This window comes from Mauremys reevesii, linkage group 1 (genome assembly GCF_016161935.1).
Source record: "Mauremys reevesii isolate NIE-2019 linkage group 1, ASM1616193v1, whole genome shotgun sequence".
In the NCBI taxonomy this organism is placed as follows: domain Eukaryota; kingdom Metazoa; phylum Chordata; order Testudines; family Geoemydidae; genus Mauremys; species Mauremys reevesii.
The window spans coordinates 247730248-247740789 of NC_052623.1; the positions used below are offsets into that span (position 1 = coordinate 247730248).

At 41.8% G+C, this 10542-nt stretch overlaps 1 protein-coding gene across 5 annotated transcripts; it reads right to left on the minus strand.

Moving 5' to 3' along the window:
• Positions 1-711: 711 nt before the first annotated feature.
• LOC120388863 (perilipin-2-like) lies at positions 712-10257 on the minus strand. 5 transcript variants are annotated; one of them, XM_039510956.1, is made up of 7 exons: positions 9983-10257; positions 7962-8041; positions 6056-6254; positions 5707-5780; positions 4965-5103; positions 2565-2752; positions 712-1269 (listed from the first exon to the last, which is right to left on the minus strand). In XM_039510956.1, the coding sequence occupies exons 2-7, from the start codon at positions 8022-8024 to the stop codon at positions 943-945; spliced, it is 990 nt and encodes a 329-aa protein (XP_039366890.1). In that variant the 5' UTR covers positions 8025-8041; positions 9983-10257; the 3' UTR covers positions 712-942. The 5 variants fall into 5 exon arrangements, with proteins under 5 accessions (XP_039366890.1, XP_039366922.1, XP_039366914.1 ...); XM_039510988.1 differs by having other exon boundaries at positions 712-1161; positions 2616-2752; positions 9983-10256; XM_039510980.1 differs by having other exon boundaries at positions 2616-2752; positions 9983-10251.
• Positions 10258-10542: the final 285 nt, after the last annotated feature.

Here is a 10542-nt window from a genome sequence, read left to right on the forward strand (position 1 = left end):
AAGCAGGCCTGTATTGTGCAAGTGTCCCAGGACATATAGTGAAGGTCTATATATTCTTCTGTCTGGTCTGCCCACTCTCTTCCCACCTGCACTGGGGAAGGCAGTAGCAGCCCCACGGAGCCTGATATGCCATCAGCCACAGAACAGTGATTCCTTACTCAGCCACTCCTCCTGTCCTACCTGGCTATGTAGGGCAAATCTCAATGTTGCCCTTACAGAGCTTTCTACTCACAAGAGAAGACAACTGGAACTCTAACAGAATTGAAACTACAACAGGGTTCAAAAAAGAACAAGATAAGTTCATGGAGGATAGGTCCATCACTGACTATTAGCCAGTATGGACAGGGACGGTGTCCCTAGCCTCTGTTTGCCAGAAGCTGGGAATGGGCGACAGGGCATGGATCACTTGATGATTACCTGTTCTGTTCGTTCCCTCTGGGGCACCTGGCATTGGCCACTGTTGGAAGACAGGACACTGGGCTAGATGGACCTTTGGTCTGACCCAGGATGGCTGTTCTTATGTTATTATGTCAAGGACTATGCAATGGCACGTTCTGTTTGCTATCTGCTAAAATTCCTAATCTTCTATTAACCTCCCTGTTTTAAATTGATTCTGGTTGCCACACATGTAACCAAAAAATCTTGCTCAAGGTCAGACTTTTTATAGTTCCCTTTTCCCTCCCGCAGCCTGTATTTAAATGATTCCAAAGGGACTTTCAAAGAACCCGATTTATTTACTTACTTCCAGGCTATTCTGAGACTCAGCTCTTATCTCAGAGCTGAGTTCACAAAGATCAAAGCTTTCGTTTGACAAACTTGACAGTTCTACAAATAAATTAGCTCCACCAAGAAGTCCTGTCCTGTAACAGTTTCCAAACTTCTGCAGTGTCACTTATTATGTGCGCCTTCTTATCCATATTCTGCAGTTTCTGTGGAGTCTGCTTATGTTCTACCTCTTAAAGCATTGAAGGGTCCCACAAACCAACAGAGAGGTGTACTGTACACCATATACTCCAGCAGCTCATTCATATGTTCCTCCTCCTTGGTCACTTTCTCCCATATTTGGGAGAGGATTTGTCTAGACAAATCTTGGAAGGAATCAAGAGTGGAGACTGAAGCATGGAGCACTTCTGTGGTATGGGAAACTTGTTGCATCTTGTCCTGAAAGTTGACGGGAAAGTGTTCAATAATAACCAGTAGGATCTGGTAGATAGTCTTCAGGGGTTGGGTGATTGTATTAATCAAGGCAATGATGCAATATTTCAGCAACTGCAAGAAGCAAATTAATAGTGTGAAGGTACAATTTTTAGAAATATCTCTTGAAATGGGAGACGTCTACAACTACACAATTGTTTGATCCTAAAACTGTTCCCCAATACAGAACCATTGTTCCTACCCTCTTTGATGTTTTCCATGCCAATCCAGCCCTGTTTGGTATGGTTCCCCCTGATCATTGAGGAGCTTCTGTTGAAGCTATATACCAGTGATACTCAGCGTTCAGTGGTCCAGGAGCCATATTAGAGATCAACATTACCCAGTCATGTGAATTCATTGTTTCATTTACTATAGTACTATATTACATTTAGTTTTATATATATATATATATATATATATATATATATATATATATATGTATATATACATATATATATTACTCACACAGTAAATCAGTTAATAACTTAGTGCAAGTTGATAACTTAATTGGTTAATAACATAGGAAAAGCATCCTGATTGGTAAATAACTTAGATTGGTTAATAATTAAATCACAGTGTTTTAATATCCCGTGCTGCCAAGAGCCGCAAGAGACACATTAAAGAGACACTTGCGGCTTGTGAGCCTCAGTCTGAGTATAACTGCTATATACGGTCTGGAATAGGCCTAGATAAATAAGAGGTCTTGTAATCTTTGACTCTCGTAAAGACTGGATTGCTAAAGAAAAAAAAAGCTACTGGGACAAAGAACAACAATGAAGCCGCCAAACCTGAAAAAGATAAGTAAAATCTGTCTAACTGAAGAAGCTAACTAACACTAATCCTAATGAAGAAGGCACTGGATGATACATTCTGACAAAACTGGGTCCATGGACCGGGTGAGGTTCCCGTTCCGTCTGCCACCATGGCTGGAAGGAACTGTAACAGTTGGTGCTCCACACCACTTTTATTGCTTTGCCCCGCAAACATTTGGAATCACAAGAGAAGGGTGTAAGGTAGTGTTCCAATGGCATTAAAAAGTTCCATTGATCTTGGCTGTGCCACAGGTACATTCAGTGCTTAATTTGTGTCAGGGCTTGCCAGGGCTCAGTCCCGGCACCTTTAGGTTTGGCCATTCATAGCCCCGGCACTTCTGGGCTTGCCGTATCAATTATGAAAGTAAAAAAAATCTTGATCACCAGCACTTAATTGCTTGAGCCCCAGCACCACTTTCATTACAAATTCAGCACTGGGTACATCTCAAGAGTGGGAATATTCAGAGGCCACTCAAAGAAGAAGATTAGTTATATTGTGGTCCTGCCCAGAACATCCCTGGGATAAGGATGAAGGGGAAAGAAGAACTTTGTTCCTACCAGGGAACTAGTTTGAAGAGCCTCCCAGAGGCTTTGGCCGGCATCCCTCACCTTGCTCTGGGAATGCTGGTAAGCACATTGCTGGAATTTGGTCATTATGGAGCCCAAACACACCCAGTAACTGTCATAATCTTGCTGCCGCTGGGCAGAAGCCATTCCATGCCTTTCTGCAAAAACTGTAGATTTAACTGAAAGAAACAAGAGAATAAGGTTATTCTGCCAAATGAAAGGCGATAATGTCAGAATGGACCACAGCTTCCCCAAATCTTCATTTGAAAGCCTGACTCATAGATTCATAGATTATAAGGCCAGAAAGGCCCACTGTGGTCATCTAGTCTGACCTCCTGTATAACGCAGGCTATAGAACTTCCCCACACAGGCACCAACAGAGTAAGCACGTTCCTGGGGCGGCAAAGGTTTATGGGCAGCGGCATTCCATCCATTCTTGGGGCGGCAATCCAAGCAGCTTTTTTTTTTTTTTTTGGCTTGGGGCAGCAAAAATGGTAAAAATGGCAAAAATGGTAGAGCCGGCCCTGTCCCCACAATAATTCCTAGAGCAGAGCTTTTAGAAAACCTTCGCAGCACATGTTCTACCTGCATCTTAGATACTAAGGGTCAGATTTTCAAAAGTATTTAGGAACACAGAAAGGTAAATAGGCACCTGGTGGGATTTTCAAAAAGTTCCTAGGCACATAATTTCCATTGATAGAGATAGGCACCTTGCATTTTGAACATCTCACTAGATCCCTATCTGCATCTTTAGGTGCCTCAATACCTTTAAAAGGCTGGCCCTTTGGCAACAGCACTACTATTACCACTGTTTGCCACCAATCTAGTGATGGAATTGTTTTAATGAGAAATTGGGTAAACTACTATTTCTGTTATTTGTATTATGGCAGTGCCTGAAGTCCCCAACTGACTCAGGTCTTGTTGTGCTAGGCAGAAGCAGAAGACGGTCTCTTCCCCTAAGAATTTATAATCTAAACAAACAATGGGTGGAAGAAAATATTATCCCTATTTTACAAATGGAGAATGGAAGCACAAAGAACTGAAATGACTAGTCTGAGGCCCTACAGGAATTTGTGGCAAAGCTGGGAATTAAACCCAGATCCAGCGTGTGTAACCACTTTTCCTCTGAAATTAGCCGGTGCTTTTCTAGAAAGGTCGGTGGTTCGTAAAGTATCTCCTCCCCATTTAATAGCATTTACCCTTTGGTAAGGAACATAACCATTGGCCACACACTTACATTTCCCCTATCCATGAAGCATTAACACACAAAAGTGACAACATGTGCTCCAGGATGTAAACACACTCAGCACCAGTCATAGTTTTATGGCTTGGGATCTTGCTCTCCCAGATGTGTGCATTTTACTGAGCAATCTTCAGGAAAACAAATGTTACATAACAGCTTAACATATGTCATCGCAGGGTGGCCAAGTCTCACTTCACAGGATGCCTGGGAACATATTTTAAACTCACTCTCGTCTGTCAGTCTGATATTTGTCTTCCTTTTACACCACAGTGTGTGAATGGATGAAAGCAAGGACTAGAATGAAGGAGTAGCTCATGGCTTAAAGCTAGTTCAAGTGGGAGTCCTGTTAATTATTTGGTCTTATCAATGCAAGGGGCCCTTTATCCATTTACTGTCTTGTTATTATATCAGCCAACTCCAAATAGAAGGAAAGTCCAAGGTAATAAAAAGAGTGGAACATTGGGATGCCCCCATTTTATTTTGGAGCTATGGCAAAAATATTGACACCAGGACTGGAATTTTCAAAAGAACCTATGAGATGTAGGTACTCAACTTTTACTGGAAATCAGTAGAAGCTGAAGACTGAACTCCCTTAGGCTCCTTTGAAATTCTCAACCTGGGTGTGACCCACACAAGTTCTTACCCACTTCACCAGCCGTGGGGAGGTAGGGATGTGCTAGCTCTTCAGCTGTCTCCAGCATGGCTTAAACTTCATTCTTGGCCATATGACTAAAGCTGGTCAGGAATTTTTCAGCAGAATGTTTTTATATTGGAAAACACAGATTCATCAAAACCAAAACTATTCACAGAAGTGTAGTGATTTGGATGAAACTTTCATCATGAAGGTTTCTCAGCTCCAGGATGGAATTGACAGAACCCCACCTAGAACAGCCAATAGCTCCCTGCTCCAAATCAGGCAGAGCAGGGACTTGAACTTGGGTCTCCCATATGCCCAACTAGTACCCTAATTACCAGGCTATTTTAGGATGGGACTTGCTCATGTTTTTGAATGAAAAATTTTGAAAGGTCTCATTTTCATTCCACTGTGGGACAAAAACTAATTTCAAATCCTCCAATTCTGTTGTAAATCAGAATTCTTGTTTCCCAGCCAGCCCTACATACTTTTCATCCCATGACTGTACTCATACCATTAATCACTGCTGATTTGGGGGTCTCCATATTGGTCTGGATGGCTTCTTTGGTCAGGCTGACCGCTCCTATGATCACTGCATCATTTTCCCCCTTCCCTTTGGGAAACCTCATGAAGTCCTTTACATCTGAAACAAGCTGAAGATAAAATAGAGGAAAGTTGGTTTTATACTAAAAAAAAAAGATATTGGACAAAGTTTTCAGACTCGGGTGCCCAAAGCCAGGCTGCTAAATTCATAATGAGGGTATCTAATAAGGTGGGAGTAATTTTCAAAGCTGCTGAACAACGGCAGCTCCAGTTTTCAATGCTTTGACCTCAGATCTCATCTCAAAATATCAGTTGATGAAGGGACATCACCTTCCACTTGTTGTGAGCTTAAACTTCCATACAGGAGACATTTCAATATAATGTTGTCCTGGAACATCTATGAAACAGGGCTTGTGTCATCCAATTTTATCTCCCCTTTCCTAGTTTGCAGCCATCAGAAAATGTGTGTTTGTCCACTGCCCCAAAATTCCCTCCAGTGTTTGAATTGAAACTGCACAGACTGCCTGTTATTGTCTAGTGAAATCCACAATTACCCATTTTTGATCAGATACATTCTTGCAAAATAGGCTACAACTATCCACACCTCTCCAGCAAGGCATTCAGCTGCCACCACAGCTCTAGTCACTCTTGCTAATAGATCAGATCATAGCCTTCCCCTTTAAGGAGTCTCTAGTTGAATAAAAGATAATTACCTGATCAGCGGCCTGACAAAGTATCGGCAGCTTCTCCTCCACTGACTCTAGACCCTTGCAGTTTACTGTTGCAGCTATAGAGAGGTAAATTGAATTAGTTTCTTAACTCTCTTTCAGTGTGAGTCGGAATAGACTGGCTTATGTTTACATGTCCTAGTTCTCAGATCAGCCATATCAGAAGTGGAGACAGGAGGCCAATTTTCCAGCTGGTTTTAGGCACAGAAGTTGCTGTGAAATTGCACACCACCTATGTGTGACAGTCAGGACTGAGGAATTTCCCACAGAATTTTAGTTTGAGTTACACTTTCCCTTCCCATTGAGAAAAGCTTCTCTATCCTGGGTTACTTACGTTGAGGTTCCAGGGTATTCAGAACTGGCTGTACACTGCTGACCGCTACTTCATTAATGGTCTTCACTCCTTTCTCTTCTCCAGTACACAAAGATTTGTTGTACAAATGTCTCATTTTGATGGAAGTATATTTAGTGGAAACCAAGTGACAGACAGTGCTAACAAAGGGTAGGCCATTCGGTTTCTTCAAGACATTACACTGAGGCAAAACAGGAAAAGTCACATCAGCAAAGATTCACTGGCAGGTTAAGAAGCAAACTCAAAACTCTGATTGATCTATCTGGCTTTCCAAAGGTTTAGGACCAGCTCCAGAGCTAGTTTAAATGGCAGCACTTCACTGAAGTCAATGGAGCTACACCATGTATAGTGGTTGTGGATCCGGAGTTGTAGAGGAAATGAAATCCTATCATCTCCTCAAAGAAAATCAGAATCCATGGGCTGCATCAATACGTCTTTTTAAACTAGGTAATTTGAAAAGTCTAATAAAATCAAACATCTAGTCCTGCTTCACATTTCTGAGCAGTAAGTCCTGTAGGTGAAGACACTGAGAAGACATTGGGGTTTGGAGGTGGAGGAAGGAAGTTTACAGCAATTTGAGTCCAGGTACAACTTCTACTAGTTCTGTCTTTGAACTCTTTAAACAGAAAATTAGGATGAACCAAAATCAAAAGATTATTTTACCCCTTGCCCTTTAAAGAGGGGGTGGAATACTTAGTTATGACAGGTTTCAGAGTAGCAACTGTGTTAGTCTGTATCAGCAAAAACAACGAGGCGTCCTTGTGACACCTTAGAGACTAACAAATTTATTTGGGCATAAGCTTTCGTGGGCTAGAACCCACTTCCTCAGCTGCATGGAGTGGAAAATACAGGAGCAGATATAAATACATGAAAGAATGGGAGTTGCCTTCCCAAGTGTAAGGTCAGTTTAATGAGACTTGGAAAGGCAACTCCCATCCTTTCATGTATTTATACCTGCTCCTGTATTTTCTACTGCATGCATCCGATAAAGTGGGTTTTGGCCCACAAAAGCTTATGCCTAAATAAATGTGTTAGTCTCTAAGGTGCCACAAGGACTCCTCGTTGTTTTTAGTTATCACTGTTTCTAGTCTTAGTCTAGACCGTTTCTAACCTAATCTAGTGTGACTAATTTAGTAACTAACAGGAGATGTCATTCTATCTGTTGTGCACTGCACCTTCAAAATCCACCCCTTCTTGCTCACTTTGGGGGCTCTTATGAGACAGCTGCTATTTTGTTTTTCAGTTAGGATGCAGTTTTATGCCAATATTACTTCACACCAGTAACATAAAACTTGTGTACAAGTGTGGAGAATCAGGCTTTTTATACATGTTCTTTGCTGTTTTCCTTAATCAAAAATCAAAGTCAGACAGACTAAAAACAAACATTGCTTTGGTCTTTGTGTATGGAAAAATGGAACAGAAGAAATCACTGAACAGTGGAATGGCTATTTAGAATAGACTTATGTCAGCTGGACTTCCAGAAACCACCTTTGAATTTGCAGAACAATTGTTAGATACAGATAATTTTGCTATGTCAGTCTTGGCCTTGACATATGACACCAGCATGGATGAGAAGGGCTGAAAAGTACCAGTCCTGATGCTACTTATAAACCTAATGTAAGACCCTCAACTGGTATAAATCAGCACTCCTCCAATGATAGACAAGCCAATTTACACTAGCTTAGGACCTGGTCCACTGTCTTTCTTGGCACAGAATGGAGAATTTAGTATTCACATTCATTCAGTTCTGGACTCATTTCAACAGTCACTAAGCACATTTCTTGACACTTCGGTGTAGGGGTGGCCTGAATTACCTGTTGGTTGGTGCTTAGTAATGCAAACCAGTATCCTACCTGCTGAACCTCATATTCCTACAGGATGTACCCACCTGCTTCTTCTGTTCCCAGTTCTCTGAGGAAGCAACCTCTAGTTTGGTCGTCTTAGAGGACATGGTGCAGTCAATTATAACTGAAAGTCAACAGAAAGACATGACAGTGTTAAGTTAGGGTTTTAATGGAAACCTCAGATAACACACAAGGATAGAGAACCTCACAGACTGATCAAAGCCTAAAAACTATGTATGGGGCCAAATTCCCATTGACAATCTGGAGTAACTCCATTAAAGTTAATGCCCCTCCTTGTTCTCTCTCTCTGTGTCTCTCTGTCTCTCATACACATGAAAGAGAGTTTTACTCTGTAAGTTGCTCTGATGGAATGTGTGACATCCTCCCATTTCACATCCTAATTTAAGTCTGATGTAATTCCACTGAGGAGGGCAAGGGGAGGGCCTTGGTACCAGGAATCAGTCTGAGGGATCTGTGCAACTGGGATTTTCTATAGTTAGGTTCAGCACTTCTGGTTGTTTGTAAAATGATTTGAAATAGAAGCCCAGTTCGTAAGCATGGAACAGCCTCCAGCATGGCACCCATGCTCTCTTTCTTGCCTAATGAAATTGTGTTGCACACACACTTTTACTTTTGCTTGGTTTTCTGAGGATGCAATTTAACGGAGTGAGCAGAAAATTCCGTGATAGTTCTTAGTCCAATCCCTTACGCACTGTAAGAACCTATTAAGTGCTTGATCCTGACCAGTGCATGTGGGAGAATGTTGTGCATGTGAGCACAAGCTAAAAGATGATGAGAAGGACAGGGAATGCAAGGGAATCTGATCCTGCCTTAATGAAAGCACTGCTGCATAGCCACTGACTTTCTCCTCTTCCTAAGTAGGAGTAATTCAAAGAGGAGAGTATATAATGTTTCATTTACATGTTGGGAGTCTCTCATAAGCCTGTTTCTTCTCTCACACACCTATTTCTCATCCTTTTTTCTCCCTGCAATCAAGAAGAAGGTAGCAGGTGCACATGGAATTTCAGACTTAGACCCTCCTGTACTCTCTGCTCCTATTCAAGATGGAGCACAGCAGCCTTGCATGTCCTGGTGCACATCATCCAAGGCCTAAGCGGATGAAAAATTATGACCACCACTAGCCAAGGACCATTCACCTAACTACCTCCAAAAAACTATGTATAGGGCCAAATTCCCATTGACAATCTGGAGTAACTCCATTAAAGTTAATGCCTGGACTCACCTAACTAACTCCTAATTAAGTGAACGATCATCACGCAAGGCAATTTTTCAACTTGAAGCCAATTGATGCGACGGTTCATGCCACAACCAGGTGATTGGCAGCTTGGGATTCACACTGGATACAGACTGCCACCCCCTTGTAGTGGTCTCTAGTCTTCTCACTCAGCAAGATTAATTCAATAATCAGTCCATGTGGGATACAAAACTATTCAAAGAAGTTAAAATACTCCTCACTTTTATGATTATTTGTATTACAGGCAGCCCTGATCTATCTAGAAATGCAGATATGCTGATCACCTCACAATCTTTCATGGATTTTAACTTAACAAGACCCCAGTGAGATAGGGAAATACTACCCCCATTTTACAGATGGGAAACTGAGGCACAAGATAGATTATATGACCTACCCAGAGTCTCACAGAAAGCCGGTAGCTGAGCTTGAAATTAAGCCAGAGTCTCTTGAGTCCCAGTGTAGTGCCCTATGCACTACACCGTCCTTTGTACCCCACCAGCCCCCAACCAACAGCATGGCCCCATTGTGCCAGGTGTTCCACAAACACCTAGTGAGAGGCACTCCCTAACATTCTAATTAGATCAGACAGAGAGAGACGGAGAAAAGGACAGAACATTCAAGCAGAAAACTAGCAAATGAGGCACAAAGAGATAAAGTGACTTGCCCAGCGTGATCTCGGATATCTGTGGTAGAACTGGAAAATGAATGCCTGTCTCCTGAGTCCCATTCCAGTGTCCCAACCATAACTCAATGCTTCCTCCAATAACAACCACTTCCCAGCTTCACTGAAGCAGCAGCCACTCTGATTACCTGCCAGTGGGTGATACCGTGTTTGTTTTCATCATTGGCGGGATGGTCTACAGGTGTACAAATTATTCCATTAGTCTTATTCTTCACCCTCTGAAGTCATGTAAGATAACATTTTGTGCATTTTACACCCTTCTCATTCAAGGGATACTTTAACACCATTCAAGGGATACTTTAACTCCAGTCAAGCATCTGTTATCTGACTATTTCAAAACCTGACCCTCAAAACCTACAAGATAATTACACCTTGTAATAGACAAGAATATTCCATCTCATCATTGGCTAAAGATAGTCATGTGACAAAACATGGCATTTCTATTGTTTACCTTCACAGATGTAAATCCTGACATAAGAAACAATGTTGCCCAATCAAATCATGTATGCAAATGACTACATTATGATTGTCTGCAGCTGAGTTCGGTGGTGGCTCTCACCTTTGCGCCAATCAGCTGTTATATGCAAATCCCTGCTTCCCCATTGGCTCAGAAGTGAATAGTTTTTTCTCAGCCTTTAATTTTATTGCAGTTTTTTGGGGAACTCCATGACTGTATAGTTTCAGAAGT